The following is a 17,643-nucleotide window of genomic DNA, read 5'->3' as shown; positions in this document are numbered from 1 at the left end:
TTTTTTGAGACAGGGTTTCTCTGTGTAGCCCTGGCTGTCCTGGAACTCTGTAGACCAGGCTGGCCTGAAACTCAGAAATCCATCTGCCTGCCTCTGCCTCCCAAGTGCTGGGATTAAAGGCGTTCGCCACCACTGCCTGGCTTGGGGATGGTTTTAAACTTCGAATCTTCCTGTCTCTATCTCCTATGTGCCGGAATCTGTCATGTACCACCAGGCCTGGTTTAGCCGTTAGCCTTTCTAAGCCTTTTCATCTGGGATTTTCTTTTTCTCTACAGAGCTGGGTAGATGAGAAGACTCCATGGACAACTCGATATGGCTCCATTGCAGGCCTGGCAGAGCTGGGACATGATGTTAGTCTCCAGGAAGAGCTGGGAGAAGGGCAGTTACATGTGGTGTGGGAAAGGCCTTTGGTGACCTTTTAGCCTGGGATTCTCCCCTTCCTTCCCACCAGGTAATTAAGACGCTAATTCTGCCAAGGCTGCAGCAGGAAGGGGAACGGATCCGAAGTGTCTTGGATGGGCCTGTGCTGAGCAATATCGACCGTATTGGAGCAGACCATGTGCAGAGCCTTCTCCTGGTGATGAACCCCCACCATACCCTCCCCTTCTTCCCACCAGCCCCACCCTCAGCTGCCACAAACACAGCTACAGTGTTTAGCAAGCATGAGGCACATGTTACTCTTTTACTCTTGAGAGGCCGGCACTGTTGTGTACATGGAGAGCTAGGCACAACAGAAAGCCTTGATAGTCAACTCATCCTGTTGGTCTTACCCTACAGCTCACTCTGCCCAAGGTGCACGAACACCAAATATGTCATCAGTAGATAAGCAAATCCTGTTCATATCAGTTGATCCTTATGGAAGGAACAGTCTTTTATTTTGGAATTTGTTGACTCCTATGGGCGGTGGTGGTGCACGCCTTTAATCCCAGCACTTGGGAGGCAGAGGCAGGCAGATTTCAGAGTTCAAGGCCAGCCTGGTCTACAGAGTGAGTTCCAGGACAGCCAAGGCTACACAGAGAAACCCTGTCTCAGGGGGAAAAAAAAAAGATGTGATCTTGCTGTATAACCTTGGCTAGCCTGATGTTGCTGTATAGCCTTGGCTAGCCTGGAACTTGTAAGGTAGACCACACTGGCCCTGTGGGAGCCCTGTTACCTGTCTGCTGGGTGCTGAGATTATAGAAATGTACCACCACACCCACTAAAATCATTCCTTTTTATTTTTAAAAGATATTTTTTTGTATGGTGAACATACACCATGGGTACAGGTGCCCATGGAAGCCAGAGGAAGTTAACAAACCTCCCGGAACTGGAGTCTCAGATGGTTGTGAACAACCACCCTCTGAGCAAGTGCTCTAAACCTCTGAGCTACCTCTCCAGTCCCCCCACTCCCATCCTTTTTGTTGTGCTGCCGGGAATTGAACCTAGGGTCATATACATGTTTGCAAAGCACTCCACCAATGAAGCTATGTTCTCCTTGGCCCTCTTTTCTTACTTTGAGATATGCCACCTGCTCAGGCTAGCCTGGAGAACTCTATGTAGCTCTGGTTAGCCTAGAGCTCAATGACCTTCCTGCTTCAGCTCAAGTGCTGGGACCACAGGCATGAATGAACCACCACACCCAGCTCTGATGCACTCCTTTTCATTGTGGCTTCTAACAGTAGCACTGGATGAGCTCCCCTCTCACCTTTGCGGAAGGATACCAGCCCTCACTTTGCCTTCTCTACAGAAACACTGTGCCCCAGTACTTGCGAAGCTGCGCCCTCCACCCGACAATCAGGATGCCTACCGGGGAGAATTTGGGTCCCTTGGGCCCCTTCTCTGCTCCCATGTGGTGAAGGCCAGGGCCCAGGCTGCTCTACAAGCTCAGCAGGTCAACAGGACCACACTCACCATCACACAGGTCAGCTGCTTTGGGAGGAAACTGACAGGAAATATACAAGGACCCAGGTTTGGGATAGTTTCTTGCCACATCCAGTGGTCTCAGGGAGCTGGACCCCACTCCCACCTCCAATGAACTGCTATTAGTAGGGACTCAGGTCTGCCTTCAATGTTAACATTTTTTTCCTGTGTCTCTTCATAGCCTCGACCCACACTGACCCTCTCACAGGCCCCTCAGCCAGGCCCTCGTACCCCTGGCTTATTGAAGGTCCCAGGCTCCATTGCCTTGCCAGTTCAGACACTGGTGTCTGCGAGAGCTGCTGCCCCTCCTCAGCCTTCTCCTCCTCCAACCAAGTTTATTGTAATGTCCTCATCTTCCAGTGCCTCATCGACCCAGCAGGTACGTGGAGCCAGGGTAAGGATGTAAGGAGCACCCTGGGGAAACCTCCAGGTTGTGACCTAATCCCTTCAGGCTCAAATTCAGACAGCATGAGAGTCACTTATTGGGATCTTGGAGGCCTCAAGCTAGCAGCGGTCTTGACCATTCATTCACTGGGGACTACAAGGGAAGGCGGGAGCAAAGGGCATGGGTCAATAGCAGGCATCTGGAAAGGAATTCTGGGAGGCAAGGATAACATGACCCCAGGCTCTCCTTTCTCCCTCAGGTCCTGTCCCTCAGCACCTCAGCTCCTGGCTCAGGCTCTACCACTACCTCTCCTGTCACCACCACGGTTCCCAGTGTGCAGCCCATTGTCAAGCTGGTCTCCACTGCTACCACTGCACCCCCAAGTACAGCCCCTGCTGGTCCTGGCAGTGTTCAGAAATACATCGTGGTCTCTCTTCCCCCAACAGGGGAAGGCAAAGGAGGCCCTCCTTCTCATCCTTCTCCAGTTCCCCCTTCATCTTCTTCACCATCCCCACTTGGGGGCAGTACCCTCTGTGGGGGGAAGCAGGAAGCTGGGGACAGCCCCCCTCCAGCTCCAGGGACTCCAAAGGCTAATGGCTCCCAGCCCACTGGACCTGGCTCTCCCCAGGCTGCTCTGTGATATGCCACATGTGCTGACCTCCTCTCTTGTGCAGATTCCTACACACACAAACAATGTGTGAGGGAGGAAGGAGGAAGACGTTTTCCCCAGTGACTTTCTTTTTAGATACTGTACAGTAAATTCCTCAGAATAAAAGTTGGATTTGTAAGTTTGTGAGCCTCCCTGTGTCCGTGGAACCTTCCTGTCCAGATCCAAAGGCACACAGAAGAAAATGTCCTCTTCCCATTCAACTGCGTGCTGATGTTGCTGTCCATATCCTTGTTTGGGGAGCTTCAAATCCGAATTACATAGGCGTTGCTGTGGCTTAGATGTCGAACCCACTTGTGAGGGTTGGCATTACCACAGGCGCTAAAGGACAGTCTGAGGAATCGAACCTGGAGACCAGAGCATGTGTGCCGAGGGAGTTCAAAGGAGAGGCTGGCAGGACCCAGCCCCAAGGGGGATGCTGAGGGAGAAGGCCCATGGCTGGGAAGTCCCTGCGAGCCAGGGACATCCATCTGTAAGTGAAACAGGGAAGATGTGAGGCTAGCAGCTACCCAGCAGCAGGAGAACTGTGCTGTAGAGGTGTGTGAGGATCAACAAAACATACCTGGAAAAGGCCGGAGAGTTGAGAGCCTCCTTGTACCCGGGGCAGGTCCCAGTGAAGGGCTCCTTCTCCCAGCTCTGCCTTCTGATCTGGGCTGCTCAGTTCCTGAGACATGCTGGATGGTGGATAGGGAAGATGCTGGACTAAGGGCTACTTCCTTGGTAGAGCAGAGGCTCTACCCAGGGAGCCTTCCCAGCGAGCAAGCTGACCTGATGACCCCTCGGGGCAGGGGAAGGTGCAGACGAATGTTGAGAGCTTGGCTGCAAAAAGGAAAGGAGGAGTCAGCACTTCTCTGGAGACAGTAAACAGCTGATTAGTGACTTTGAACTTCTGACTCTCCTGCCTCTGCTTCCTCCAGTGCTAGGATTACAGGTGTGTACCACCACACTATTTATGTGTCGCTGAGGATCAAGGGCAGGGCTTTATGCATGCTAAGCAAACACTCTGCACACTGATTTATACTTCCAGCCCCTTCTCTATTCCTCAGTAAGAGAGTTCAGCACATATGCATTCCCACCTCAACACCACAACCTCTACCTCAACTGGAATCTAAAGTTGGTGGATGCAAATGACTGGTTGTTTTGAGACGGAGGTCTCACTTCACTGTGAAGCCCAGACTAGCTTCACAGCTGGTGAACCTTCTGTTTCAGTCTCCCATCTGCTGGGGTAACAGGTACATACCACACACAACAGAGCCTTAGTGGGCCCATCCGGAGGAACAATTAGCAGGTTCTTGGGCCTATTTTCTGTCCCATAAGGCTGAACTGGGCTTGACTAACCCCCCCCCCCCAACTCTTTTTTGTGTTTTGTTTTCTGAGACAGGGCTTTATGGAGCCCAACCTAGCCTCCAAACTCCCTAAGTATTTGAGGTTGGCCCTGATCTCCTGACCCTTCTATCTCCCAAGGGCTGGGATTATAGGTGTGTGCCACCAGCCCAATTTGACCAGCCCCAACCCTTACCTCTTTGGGGGCAGGTCACACCGTAACTTCAGGTAAACCTGGAGCCTGGAAAGGATGGCATACGATTACATCATATCCTATTGGCATCCCATCACTGCTACTCCAGGGCCTCCATGGGAGACTGGGTGAATTGCATCTCAAGAAGGAAAAGGGCTGAGATCCATCCAACAACACTTGCCAAGACTTTCCCCAACAGACATCCTGTCATCCATATTAAGCCCTGGAATTGGAGTAGTTATAAAACACAGGAAACAGTCTCACCGGCCTGAGCCTTGGTCCCACTGTACAGAGGGAAAGAGCCGGAAGGGGAGTGGTGAGGGGAGGTCATCAGAGAGCTGGTATCTCATCACAGTCAGCTGAGGCCAGAGAGGAACAGGTCAGCTTGGTCTTGCACTGGTCCTGCCTCCCTCCCCTTGGTGGATGGAATACACCAGGAATAAACCCTGAACCTGACCTCGCCCTGAGGTGGCTGCAGGTGGAGGATCCGATGAGACTCAAACTCATCTAGATTGACAGAGCTATGGAATGACACCTCATCAACTCGAATCCCTGGCCCATAACCTGCCAAGAGAAGGAGATGGTTCTCCTGACCCATGTTTCAGAAAAGAGACGAGACATTTCCAACTTCCTCCATATTATTTTAGAGGGAAAAATTCATGCTCTCCTTACCTCTCAGTTCTGACTTTCCAACACAAAATTCTTCTGTCAAGCCAATACATATCTCTGTGGGAGGAAAGGACACGAGAAAAGGGATAGCAAATATTACCATACACATCATAAGGAAGCCTGTACCACACCTAACCATCGGTCCTCACCAGAACCACTGGGAAGGAAGCTCTTGAGCCGTATCTCTCCTTGGACATCTACCTTCAACAACGAACCCTGGAGACAGAAAGGAAGTTAAGCTCAGCCTTCCCCAAGTACCACTGCCCTTCAAGTCCAGGAGTGGGAGCCCAGACTTACATTAGATGCAATCAGCACAGACAGTCTCTCGACCACATCCAAAAATACCTCATTCTTTTGGCTCTAAGAAAGAGAGGATCTGAGTTATGGAGCTGAAAACAATCTGTCTTGTTTTGTTTTTTGGCTTGTTGGAGTTTTGTTTTGTTTTGTTTTTTGTTTTTGTTTTTGTTTTTGAGACAGGGTTTCTTTGTATAGCCCTTGGCTGTCCTGGAACTCACTCTGTAGACCAGGCTGGCCTTGAACTCAGAAATCCGACTGCCTCTGCCTCTCAAATGCTGGGATTAAAGGCGTGCACCACCACTGCCCAGCTCTGTTTTGTTTTTTTTGTTTTTTTTTTCGAGGCAGGGTTGAGACAGGGTTTCTCTGTGTAAAAGAGCCCTGGTTGTCCTAGACTTGCTTTGTAGACCAGGCTGGCCTCAAACTCAAAGAGATCTACCTGCCTTTGCCTCCCAAGTACTGGGATGAAAAGCATGAACCACACCTAGCTTGAAAACCTGCTTTTAAATGGACAGGCAATGTCAGAAATGGTGACACATGCCTATAATCTCAGCACTTGGAAAGCTGAGGCAGGAAGATTGCCATGAGTTCAAGACCAGCCTGGATTACAAGGTGAGAGCCTGGGTTATAAGACTAAAGGAGAACCTGTCTCAAAAAAAAAAAAAAAAAAAAAAACACAAAAGAACAGGAACTATTGCGATGGTTCAGTCAAAAAAGGGCTTGTCACATAAATATGATCATCTGAGTCTGATCCTCAAAATCCATATGAATGCCAAGATAATATAATTATAGGTAATTATAGGTAATATAATCTATAACCTACATTAGGGGAGGTGAAGATATGCAGATCCCTAAGGCTTATTGGGAGGCCAGCCAGCCCCACCTAGTCAGTAAGCTCCAAGCTAGTTTCAAAAGGAGGTAGATGGCATTCCGAGGATGATGTCAAAGGCCTGGTCCTTTGGCCTCCACACAAAAGCATGCTCTGCACATACACACATACACTCATGCATAAAATAAAAAGAGGCAGAAGGGACAGGAGAGTTGAAGAAGAGTCCTGGGATGGGAGTCCAGGGGTAAAGGAAGGAATACCACACCAAAGGAAGTAGAAAGATAAGCGGAATTCTTGGACTTCAGGGTCCTAGAACCAATCATCATCATCATCATCATCATCATCATCATCATCATCATCATCATCATCATCATCGTCTGGCCTCACCGATCCTTCCCTTACCTGGTCAGAACGACTGGACAAGACGGGGCGGCTAGCTGCACTGCTTGGGGCCACTCTGTTCTGCTGTGTCTCTGCCCCAAACTGTAAAGCACCCAAGACACCCAATCAGCTTTGATGCTCACAGCCAACCCTCCTGCCCTCTTCTTTCCCAGCTACTGACCAATCCAACACTGCTGAGGTCAAAGAGACTGAAAGGCTTGCTGACCACGGCTTCAGTCTGGATGAAGTTCCTCAGCATTTCTGTTGATGTGGTCTGCACATAGCCATAATCCTAATGGAGAGAAGAGGCTGAAGTGGTGTGGGTAGCCTCCCAATCGCAAACTCCACGAGAGGACACTTCTTCATGGTAGCATGGGATAAGAGAACCAAGTCCTTGGGGCTGGGGAGAGGGTTCAGTGGGTAAGTATACTTGATGAGCAAGTATGTGGACCTGAACTCAAGAATAAGATGGACATAATAATGAGCGAGCATCTATAATCCCAGTGTCCCCATTCAGAGTTGAGAAATAAAGACAAGAGAATCCCAGGAAGCTTGCAAGCTAGTTATGCATTGGAGAACAAAAAGACCTTGCCGTTTTCATTTCTTTCTTTTCTTTCCTTTGTTGTTGTTGTTGGTTTTTTTTTTTGGTTTTTTTTTTTTTTGGTTTTTCGAGACAAGGTTTCTCTGAGTAGCCCTGGCTGTCCTTGAACTCACTCTGTAGACCAGGCTGGCCTTGAACTTAAGAGATTTATTCACCTGCCTCTGCATCCTGAGTGCACCTCTATGGCTGGCTTCTATTTTTAATTTTTGAGACAAGGTCTCATTATGTAACCCTGCCTGTCCTCCAACTCATTATGTCGACTGGGAATGCCTCAAAAATCAAAGTGACCCATCTGCCCCTGGATGCTGGTATATTAAAGGCATGCACCACCATGACCAGCAAAGGACTCTGTCATAAACAAGATGGAAGGTCAGGACCAATACCTGATATTGTCCAACAGAAAAGAGAAGGACACACACATGCAGACAGGGAGACAGACAGACAGACAGACAGACAGACAGACATCCAGTGAGATGGCTCTGCTGGTGCTTTCTATCAAGTGAGCCAACCTTAGTTCAATCCAAGGGAACCTAGACAGTATGTTGGTTGGGAACAAGCAAAAGAAACTTATTTTAAATACTATCATTTCATTCTCAGACTTCATTTAATCAAAGGAGAAACTAAAGTCAAGGTCCCAGGCCATAGGGAAGCTGGGGACTTCCAAATAGCTGAAGAGTTTCTGTTGTAAACAGCTGCCTGAGTCCAGCCATCTCAGGGGCAGCGTACGGGAACAGTTGTTTTGAGTCCAAACACCTCAAGGACAACTTCTCCATCTTGCTGGGAAAAAACAACTAAGCTCATGTTCCCAAGCTCAGAAAACTACTCCTAATCTGACTGGTGAAAGCTCTTGCTCAACTCCTTATGTTAACATATGATTGGACTGTGACACAGCTCACCCCACTCCCCTTCACTTTGTGGTGTCATCCTTTAAATATGCTAGGCAAGTTCACAAGTCTGTTCCCAATACTGATTGATCAGTATTGGCTTGATTATAATACATTTTTGTCATCTGCATTACCTAGTACTTGAGTTATGGTGGACTTATACTGGATTTAAGCAGACTCCAAACAAGTAGGAGACCTGACTCCAGCAAGTTGTTCTCTGATCTCCACACATGTGCACTGGTGTGGGCAAATACACACACACAAACACACACACACACACACACACACACACAAATTAATACATTTTTTAAAAGAGATAAGTTTTTGGGCTTTACCAGCACTTCATCCAGGAGTTCATAGACAAGCGCCACATTCCGTGAGATAGTTCCCTCATTGAGTGAGCCACAGTAGTCACCCAAGAGAGTGGCTAGCCTAAGGAAACACAGCAGATTATGTGTGAATAAACCTTATGCGCCTTCCTTTAGGAGCCTGTCCCAGCCCTACTCACCGGGAAAGCAGCTCCAGGAGGCTGAAAGGAGAGACGTTTTCTGAGGTTGTGGCCACCAAATAGAGACCACTGTGTCTGATGTGAATGAAATGACGATCATCGTGATACTGAGGCAGAGTTGTGAGCAGAGGTGTTAACAAAGGACTAGAATTGTACTAATGTAGCCTGCAAGATGGCACCCTGAGGTCTACTAGTGATGGTAGGCGAGTGACTCTGGGCGATCTCCAAGACCTAAGACCTGGCTGCCTAACGTGTAAAGGTAGTACCTACCTCTCAGAATTATTGATAGTCGGGGGCGCATGGCTCTGTATCTGGCTTGTTTGTACTCAATACATTTATCTTACTTGGAGAAACGAATCCTCCCTCCCTAAGAGCGTCCTACCAAGCCGCCCTAGACAGGAAGAGATGAGGCACCCACCCACCCACCTCCACAGCTCTAAGGCCCTGCTCGCCTGCCACAGTAGTTACCATGACAACCGGGGACTCGCCTCCAGGCAGTCCCGTCAGCTTCCGGTAGAAGAGCTCCGCCACATCACGACCACCACTGTCCCCGCGGACTAGCCAGGTAGAAAGATAGTTAAGGAGCAGGCGACACAGAGTGATCTGGGCTTGATTTCTATCCAGCTACCCTATCCTGTCTCCCCGGTCAAAGGATACAGTCTTTATAGATGAGCGGATCCCCCTTGGAAGACAGAATGAAGAACTGGGAAATCATGGCCGTTCTGAAGGATAGATGAGAGGACGGTGAAAGTTGAACCCACCCCTCCTTGCGGACGCGGAACAACAGGCCGCACGGAGGCTGGCGCTTTAAGAAACACTCCTCCCACACACACACACACACACACACACACACACACACACACACACTCGCGAGCCTTAATTTCGAACGGCGGGAATTCCGATGCCCAACCCGCCAGGATCTGATAGTCTTCCACCGGCCCGCCCCCTAAACCCCTGTCATTCAATCTAGATTCGTCCAGTGATTGGTTAAAGTTAGGGGCCGGCAGCGGTTGGGAACCCCCTATCTGATTGGCTGGTTCTCAGCCGTAAGGGTCACATGGGTGGGGACGTTTCGCGCCAATTTCGGTTGGACCTCTCCGTCCCGCCGCGCGCTCCTTTGCTGACTCCCTAGAGTGAGACTTCTGAGCCCTTCAGGTCCTGCCGCCCCGTCCCCGGCAGCGATGGCGCTTAAGGACTACGCGATCGAGAAAGGTGAAGCTCTATAGGGCCGGGGGCGGCGACCTCGAAGGGAAACTTCGCTACCTACACCTGTTGAGGGGAGCTGGAGTCTTGGGGGGAGCCGGGATCTGTGAGTCTGGGGACAGGCGAGCTGCTCCTGGAATAAGCAATGGGCATCAAGGGTGGAAGATGCTTTCCTGCTGGGAAAAGGCGATGCGGTTGTGTTGTGGAGAGAACCCAGTGAAGGCCACAGAAAGGAGGGGCGCTCGGGAGAGACCGGATGACGTGGAACCTTCAGTACTTGGCCTTGCGGGGACTAGGTTACTGGGCCAGCCTCTGCGCCTTGGGGCGTTCGCGAATTCCCGCGTCCACTCGAGACGCGCCGGAGTCCAGAGGCGGGGCTTGCCAGACCGCTACGCGCCGCGATTGGTTGTTTTCGGCCGCCCTCCAGGCGGAAGTAGAGGCGGGCGGAAGTGGCGCTACCCGATCTAGGGACTGTCGTGTGTAAACAGTGTCCTTCCGCGCGGTGGCATCGGAGATAGCTGCTGTAGGTAGGGGCGTGCCTGGGATTGGGAGGCTGAGCGCCCGGCGGCGAGAGGTGGCAGTGTGGTGGACCCGAGTGGCCCTTTAGCGTTCTGGCCAATCCCCGCACGGCCACCCGTCTCGGGCGGAGGAATCCTGGGCTGTGAGGCGGCTGGAATCTGGGCCCATGTGCTTCTTTGTTTACTAAGAACGGAAGCAGTGGCGGGAGCGGGGCGTGGGGTGCAGAGGAGGCCTAGTGGCCGATGTCCTGGCGGGAGCTGAAGAAAAAGAGTTGTGCCGGTAGAGGGAGAGCCGAGGGTCTTAAGTCGATTGTGAGCGAGCCGAGAGAATTTGAAGAGACTGAGGTTCCTAACTAAGGCAGAGTGGAATTCTCCTGAGGGAAGAAGGTTGGGTAAGACTCTTGTAGCTGCCCGAGAACCTATATATTCCCCGGCTAAAAACAGACTTGTGAAAGGGAGCACTGCCTACTTAAGGGAGAACTTGGTAGATTTGTTTTGAATGTTCATTTAACTATAACTAGTCATAGGTTCCGTCTTAAATGAAAGTGGGTTTCTTAGGTTTTCGTTAAGAGTTTGAAATAAAGAATCCAAAAGGAAGAGTGATTGTTTATTTGTTTGTTTGTTTTTGCTACATTATTGTGTGTGTGTGAGCATGGCTCGCGTTTGCACTGGCATATCACAGCCTACAAGTAGGTGCTAGATACCCGCAGGACTCTTTTCTCTTCCAACCTGTGGGTGGGCCCCAGGGATTGAACTCCGATCGTTAGGCTTGGCAGCAATGGTCTTTACACCTCACTGCAAAGATTTTGTTTTTAATTTATATTTGTAGAAAAAGTTAAGAAGTTCCTCCAAGAGTTTTATTATGATGATGAGCTTGGAAAGAAGCAGTTCAAGTATGGGACCCAGTTGGTAAGTCTCAGGATTGGTTATAGAGAGTGGAGTGGCATGTAAGAACTTGTATAAGGTGCTCTTCCTTGTTATCACAAGGATGGCTATCAGTGAATGACTTGAGTTTGATTGTTTTTACACAAAGTTTTTTTGTTTGTCTGGGGTGGTTTTTTGTTTGTTTTTGTTTTTAGCTTTTGGGTTTTCCTAGCTGCTTTAGTTGTGTTTATTCCTGTTGTTTGTGCTCACATGGGCATGCCATAGCATGTGTGGAAGTCAAAAGGACAGTTTGGAAGTCCCTTCTCCCACCATGTGTGTTCTGGAGAGCAAACCAGATCATATGGCTAGATGGCTGTGTCTAACCTGCTGAGCCATCTCATCCATTCCTAGCTCTTAGTTTTTGGGAATAGATAGCCTTCGTGTGCTCAGACCATCATCAAGAACACCCTATGTAGTTACTTAGCTGAGGTTGGCTTTGAGCTCTTCATTCTACTTGTCTTCTGAATCCTGTGTGCTGGGACTATAAACACCTACCACCATGCTGGGCTGTGTTCTGTTCTTTCCCCTCTGGAGGTAAGCCAGTAACTTAGAAGAGCTTTTGTGGGTGAGGTAAACTTGACCCTAAAGTGTCACTGTCTCTTTAGGTTCATCTGGCTCACCGGGAACAAGTGGCACTGTATGTGGACCTAGATGATATAGCTGAAGATGACCCTGAGTTGGTCGACTCGATTTGTGAGAATGCCAAGCGCTACTCAAGGCTGTTTGCCGATGTTGTACAGGAACTTCTGCCTGAGTACAAGGAAAGGGAGGTAGGTGGCTTTCTGAGCTCTTCCACCTAGTGCCCTTTGTTTTCTTTTTCTGTCTTGCTCCTTACTTTTTCTTTTTAGGTGGTAAATAAGGATGTCCTGGATGTTTACATTGAACACCGGCTGATGATGGAGCAGCGAAGCAGAGACCCTGGGGCAGTCCGGAACCCCCAAAACCAGTATCCTTCTGAGCTCATGCGAAGATTGTGAGTATCTCTGTGGGAAGGGGCAGGGACTTGCTCTCCAGGGCCTTTCTGACAAACATGTCTTTCTCTTAGTGAGTTGTATTTCCAAGGCCCAAGCAGCAGCAAGCCTCGAGTGATCCGGGAAGTACGAGCTGATTCTGTGGGGAAATTGTTAACTGTGCGTGGCATTGTCACTCGTGTGTCTGAAGTCAAGCCCAGGATGGTGGTGGCCACATACACTTGCGATCAGTGTGGGGCAGAGACCTACCAGCCGGTATGTATGTAGTAGGGAAAAAGAAAATATGCCTATATTCTCTGTCATCTGTCATTGAAATAAATGATTTGTTCCATTGATTACAATCTATTATTTTCTCCCAGGCTATTGCAAAAGTTGTCTTGGTATTCGTTTTTTAATTTTTTGACGTCGATTTGATACCTGGTCGTTTTGACTGGGACTATTTCAAGGGGTTTTTAATACTTTCAAAATGTCTTGACATAGAACAGAATGATTCCTGTGATGGTTGTGTAAGACTTGATTTCCTGTTTCCTTTCTTATTTCTAGATCCAGTCTCCTACATTCATGCCTCTGATCATGTGTCCCAGCCAAGAGTGCCAAACCAATCGCTCAGGGGGGCGTCTGTACCTACAGACTCGTGGCTCCAAATTTATTAAATTCCAGGAAATGAAGATTCAAGAACATGTGAGTTTAAAGAGTATGAGTCCTACAGCTGGTTATGAAATTGTAGGAAGAAAGATTGGGAAAGAGGTTTACCTAGAATTTTTTTATATTTGCTCTTAATCAGAAAGTCAGGAAGGGATTTAATTGAAGTTTTTTCTGGTTATGTTGAGAGGAGGATAAGAGCTCAGCTTCCTTTCTGAAGTCTTCTAGGTTGGACTAGCTGAGTAGTACCATAAATTGGGCATCTTCTCAGGTCATGGTCAGTTGGGTCAGGTCTGTCTCACTTTTTTCCTTGTCTCATGTGTTCTGTTTTATGCGCTCCCCCAATCTCCTAGAGTGACCAAGTTCCTGTGGGAAACATCCCTCGTAGCATCACAGTGGTTCTAGAAGGTGAGAACACAAGAATTGCCCAGCCTGGCGACCATGTCAGTGTCACTGGTATCTTCTTGCCAGTCCTGCGCACAGGGTTCCAACAGATGGCACAGGTGAGAGGGGGGTTTGAAATGAGGAAATAGCTCCTTTCCACCTCATCCACCCACTCACTCTATACACCCTTAGAAAAATTAAAATCAGTAAGATGGAACTTGTGGATAAAAAAATTCTCAGGGACTCTGGTGATGGGTGATTTAAAGGGAATGCCTCTGTATGCTGGTATTCTTCTGCCCAGGGTTTACTCTCAGAAACTTACCTGGAAGCCCACCGGATTGTGAAGATGACGAAGAGTGAGGATGATGTCTCTGGGGCCGGAGAGCTGAGCACAGAGGAGCTGAAGCAGATTGCAGGTGAGGGGCCACAAGAGCTCCAGTCTTTGGTTGTGTTCCATCCTAGCTTTTGTCCTGAAGAAAATGCTATGGCTTAATTTTTTGCAGAGGAGGATTTCTATGAAAAGCTGGCTGCTTCTATTGCTCCGGAGATCTACGGACATGAAGATGTGAAGAAGGCACTGCTGCTGCTTCTGGTGGGCGGTGTGGACCAGTCTCCTCAAGGCATGAAGATAAGAGGTAAGAAGGACAAGAGACTTAGGAAGGCAGAATTATTTGGGAGGGTAAAAAAGTATCCTACAAGTCTGTAAATGACAACTTGGAAGAGTTGATGACTCAGCTTAGTGGTTGTTGGTGTCTTGGGAAGGGAACCAGGTTTCAAGCTCTTCCCTGTTGGTGGATAACTTGGGTAGAGAGTGTCACTTAGGCTTCCTTCTCATTTGCCAGGAAACATCCACATCTGCCTTATGGGAGATCCTGGTGTGGCCAAATCTCAGCTCCTATCTTACATTGACCGTCTGGCGCCCCGAAGTGAGTATGGACAGGGGTGGGCTTGGTGTGTGATTAATGAACACTAAGGCCTGGGGAAAGTGGTTCCTTTCTTCAGCAGTTTGCTCTTTCTCTTTGCAGGTCAGTACACAACAGGCCGGGGCTCCTCTGGTGTAGGGCTCACAGCAGCTGTGTTGAGAGACTCTGTGAGTGGAGAACTAACCTTAGAGGGTGGCGCCCTAGTGCTGGCTGACCAGGGCGTGTGCTGCATTGATGAGTTTGACAAGATGGCTGAGGCTGACCGCACAGCCATCCATGAGGTTATGGAGCAACAGACCATCTCCATTGCCAAAGCAGGAATTCTCACCACACTCAATGCCCGATGCTCTATCCTGGCTGCAGCCAACCCTGCCTATGGACGATATAACCCCCGCCGCAGTTTGGAGCAGAACATACAGCTTCCAGCTGCTCTGCTTTCTCGATTCGACCTCCTCTGGCTGATTCAAGACCGGCCTGACAGAGACAATGACCTCCGGTGAATGAAGTATATAACACCCATAGAGACAGACCATTTTAGTGACTTTGGGACAGGGAGGTAAAATCAGAAAGTCACTCAATTTGTCTGTGTGCAGACACATTAAACATCTTTCCTTGTCTGCAGTTCATAGGGAGATAGAAGTTGGAGCTGAGATGTTGAGGGTTCTGGGAGGCCTATTTGTCATGCTTTGGAGAAGAGGTAGGGCTAAAAAGGGATACTGAGTCAAAAATCTCTGAGTGTTACAGCTCTGAAGAATGTTGCCTGATTTCTCTCCAGGTTGGCCCAGCACATCACCTATGTCCACCAGCACAGCCGGCAGCCTCCTGCCCAATTTGAACCTTTGGACATGAAACTTATGAGGTAGGAGGGGTGGGGGATGAGTATGTCTCATGGGGAGTACTCATGTATGGCATTGCCTTATGTCAAGTGTGTCTGGAAAGCTTTTAGTTTTGAGAGGACAATGTATTTACCTACTCCTCCCTCAAAGTAGCTGAGCCTGGGTCTTGCTCTGTAGCCTAGCCACATAAGGCCAGGGATCATCAGAAACTTTCTGGTTTTGCATGACAGAGCAGCAGGCCTTATGCATTCCTAGCTACTGTGAAACCTGAGGCCGGAGGATCTTTTAGAGATCTTTTAGGGATATCTCAAAAAATTATTCCCCTCATATATAAAAGAGCCATCGTCATTGTCTTCATCTTGTCCTAGGCGGGAACAGCTTTCTGGCCACATGTGCGTCTATGGCACAGATGACTCAGAGCACCTCAGTAATCTTAGAGTTTCTAAATTGGTTTTCACCTGGTCAAAGGGTTAAGTTAAATCTTCCCGATGCAGGTGCATTTGTCTTGCTTTGGTAAATGTCATTTTCCTGAAAAGTTGGAAGTTACTTGAAGTGTACTGGCAGCCCTGTTTGGAGAAATCCCTCAGTTATACCTAAGCACATAGCTGTCCACTTCAGCATAGACTATTAAGTGGGGAATCTCCTATAAAGGCATGCCTGTCTTCCGCTTTCCCATGAACCTCTTTCCCACAGACGGTACATAGCCATGTGCCGCGACAGACAGCCCACAGTGCCTGAATCTCTGGCTGACTACATCACTGCAGCATATGTGGAGATGAGGCGAGAGGCCCGGGCCAGTAAGGATGCCACCTATACTTCTGCCCGGACCCTGCTGGCCATTCTCCGGCTTTCCACTGCTCTGGTGAGTGGTGGGTCCCTGTCAGCTGGAAGGCTGACCCTTGCCTGCCACCTCACCTAATGACCCTCAAGCTGCCTCCTTCCCTCCTACCAGCCCTGCTGGGACTAAAGTGCTGACAGTGCAGATAGTGGTCCTCTCTGTGCTACCGCACTGTGGGTACTTGCTGCTCCAGCAGGGCACGTGCAACGCCCATGGAGGGAAAGGTTGCTTGCTGCTTGATCCATGAGGGATAGAAGGACTTGAATTCCTGATGTCCTAGATATGATCTTAGACATCTCCATTCTATCCTCCCCTCTTGGACCTTAGTCATGGGGGCTCCAAAGTGCTGTTCGTGCAGGTAGTGTAATTACCCGACCTACTGCTGAACTAGCACTTCCCGAGCCCCCAGGACACAACCTCTGACAGTGGCCCTAGCTGAGCGCCCCAGGCTCCATTTGTCTTGATGGGGAGCCTAGTGGAGTTCAGAAGGGTCTGTCTCCCTCACAGGACAGCTGAACACCCATCGGGACTGGCCAGTGTTGAGAGGCGGAGACTTGGGCAATTGCTGGACGCTGCCCTGGGCATTGCACTTGTCTCGGTCTGACAGTGCCGGCCCAACACTGCAGATGTGGGGGGCAGGGAGGAGTCCCCATTTTTGTTCAATGAGTAGGCAAATGTGGCTTCCCCAGGCTTGAAGCTAGAGCAAAGATCCTTGACTTCATCACTCCCCTCCCCTCCTATCCCCATCTTTTCCATGCCTTCCCTTAGGCTCGCCTTCGGATGGTGGACATTGTGGAGAAGGAAGATGTAAATGAAGCCATAAGGTTGATGGAGATGTCAAAGGACTCCCTTCTAGGTGAAAAGGGACAAACTGCTAGGTGAGTATTTTATTTAACAAAGAATGAAATTGGGCCACTTGGCTTAATTGAACTGGTCACTGTATTTGTGGCTTCTGCAAACCGTATGTTTTGCCCTCAGGATTTTGAGACTGATGAACCTTGCATCTTCCCATCCTTGTCTTTCAGGACCCAGAGGCCAGCAGATGTGATATTTGCCACCATCCGTGAACTGGTGTCAGGAGGGCGGAGTGTCCGCTTTTCTGAGGCTGAACAGCGCTGCATATCACGTGGCTTCACACCAGCCCAGTTCCAGGCAACTTTGGATGAATATGAGGAGCTAAATGTCTGGCAGGTCAATACTTCTCGGACACGGATCACCTTTGTCTGATAGCCAGGTTTTTTTTAAGTCCTGTCTATGTCAGGGTGTGCCGGATGCCCCCTCAAGAAAAATGTCATTTTCCCATGCTGCACTTTTTTATTCTGCCAATAAAGTGTTTTGACTGCCTATTGCTTGGGCATGGCTTATTAATAAGGTGTGGCAAGACTCTGCTGTCTGTCACCTAGCATGTTTACCATGTGCTAGTTAAGCTGGGAGGTACAAGGCCTTGGGACCACCATTTCTTGAGATGCTTCCATTATTTGGTTTGTTAGACCCCCACATCTAGAGGTAATGACATGGAACAGAAAGTTGCACCTGGCACAAGGCATGACACAGTACCTCAGACTTGAGTGAGTTACCCATAATTATATAAAGATGTGCTCAGCATCCCTCCCCCTCCTATCTATATGAGAAACACTTGCAGTGAAATTAGCTTAGGAAAGCAGTCATTTCTGTGGAGTTGGCCTATAGATCACAGAACACAAGAACTGGAAGCAAGCAGGCAGTCCTATCACATTCTGTCTACCTCAACAAGGGGTCACCTCAAGTCATT

At 49.1% G+C, this 17,643-nt stretch overlaps 3 protein-coding genes across 10 annotated transcripts in view; 2 read left to right on the top strand and 1 right to left on the bottom strand.

Annotated features, from left to right (window-relative positions):
• The window catches only part of Taf6 (TATA-box binding protein associated factor 6), a 9,327-nt gene extending 6,255 nt beyond the window's left edge, over positions 1-3,072 (top strand). For all 3 annotated transcript variants that reach the window (XM_031338422.1, XM_031338424.1, XM_031338423.1), the window contains exons 11-15: positions 276-350; positions 452-577; positions 1,727-1,900; positions 2,081-2,278; positions 2,544-3,072. In XM_031338422.1, coding sequence (XP_031194282.1) covers positions 276-350; positions 452-577; positions 1,727-1,900; positions 2,081-2,278; positions 2,544-2,924 — 954 coding nt within the window. In that variant the 3' untranslated portion in view covers positions 2,925-3,072. The remainder of the gene's footprint in view (positions 1-275; positions 351-451; positions 578-1,726; positions 1,901-2,080; positions 2,279-2,543) is intronic.
• Positions 3,005-10,379, bottom strand: Ap4m1 (adaptor related protein complex 4 subunit mu 1). Of its 2 annotated transcripts, XM_031338444.1 has the most exons (16): positions 9,897-10,379; positions 9,291-9,315; positions 9,102-9,190; positions 8,634-8,740; positions 8,461-8,557; positions 6,822-6,932; positions 6,662-6,742; positions 5,434-5,496; positions 5,286-5,352; positions 5,140-5,193; positions 4,925-5,031; positions 4,732-4,826; positions 4,471-4,515; positions 3,720-3,770; positions 3,514-3,625; positions 3,005-3,421 (listed from the first exon to the last, which is right to left on the bottom strand). In XM_031338444.1, exons 3-16 carry the CDS (start codon positions 9,102-9,104, stop codon positions 3,197-3,199), a joined length of 1,218 nt encoding a protein of 405 aa, XP_031194304.1. In that variant the 5' UTR covers positions 9,105-9,190; positions 9,291-9,315; positions 9,897-10,379; the 3' UTR covers positions 3,005-3,196. The 2 variants fall into 2 exon arrangements, with proteins under 2 accessions (XP_031194304.1, XP_031194303.1); XM_031338443.1 differs by lacking the exon at positions 9,897-10,379 and having other exon boundaries at positions 9,291-9,493.
• Positions 9,155-17,216, top strand: Mcm7 (minichromosome maintenance complex component 7). Of its 5 annotated transcripts, none has more exons than XM_031338421.1 (15): positions 9,155-9,198; positions 11,184-11,263; positions 11,884-12,048; positions 12,127-12,251; positions 12,324-12,504; positions 12,793-12,930; positions 13,245-13,394; positions 13,577-13,691; positions 13,779-13,910; positions 14,118-14,201; positions 14,301-14,694; positions 14,974-15,057; positions 15,728-15,896; positions 16,641-16,750; positions 16,898-17,215. In XM_031338421.1, the coding sequence occupies exons 4-15, from the start codon at positions 12,172-12,174 to the stop codon at positions 17,097-17,099; spliced, it is 1,839 nt and encodes a 612-aa protein (XP_031194281.1). In that variant the 5' UTR covers positions 9,155-9,198; positions 11,184-11,263; positions 11,884-12,048; positions 12,127-12,171; the 3' UTR covers positions 17,100-17,215. The 5 variants fall into 5 exon arrangements, with proteins under 5 accessions (XP_031194281.1, XP_031194276.1, XP_031194278.1 ...); XM_031338416.1 differs by lacking the exon at positions 9,155-9,198 and adding an exon at positions 9,693-9,845 and having other exon boundaries at positions 16,898-17,216; XM_031338418.1 differs by lacking the exon at positions 9,155-9,198 and adding an exon at positions 10,290-10,363 and having other exon boundaries at positions 16,898-17,216.
• The last annotated feature ends 427 nt before the right edge of the window (positions 17,217-17,643 follow it).

Source organism: Mastomys coucha, unplaced genomic scaffold, assembly GCF_008632895.1.
Source record: "Mastomys coucha isolate ucsf_1 unplaced genomic scaffold, UCSF_Mcou_1 pScaffold22, whole genome shotgun sequence".
NCBI classification, from domain to species: Eukaryota; Metazoa; Chordata; class Mammalia; order Rodentia; family Muridae; genus Mastomys; species Mastomys coucha.
The sequence above is the reverse complement of the archived record's forward strand: the minus strand, read 5'-3'. Positions and strand labels throughout refer to the sequence as shown.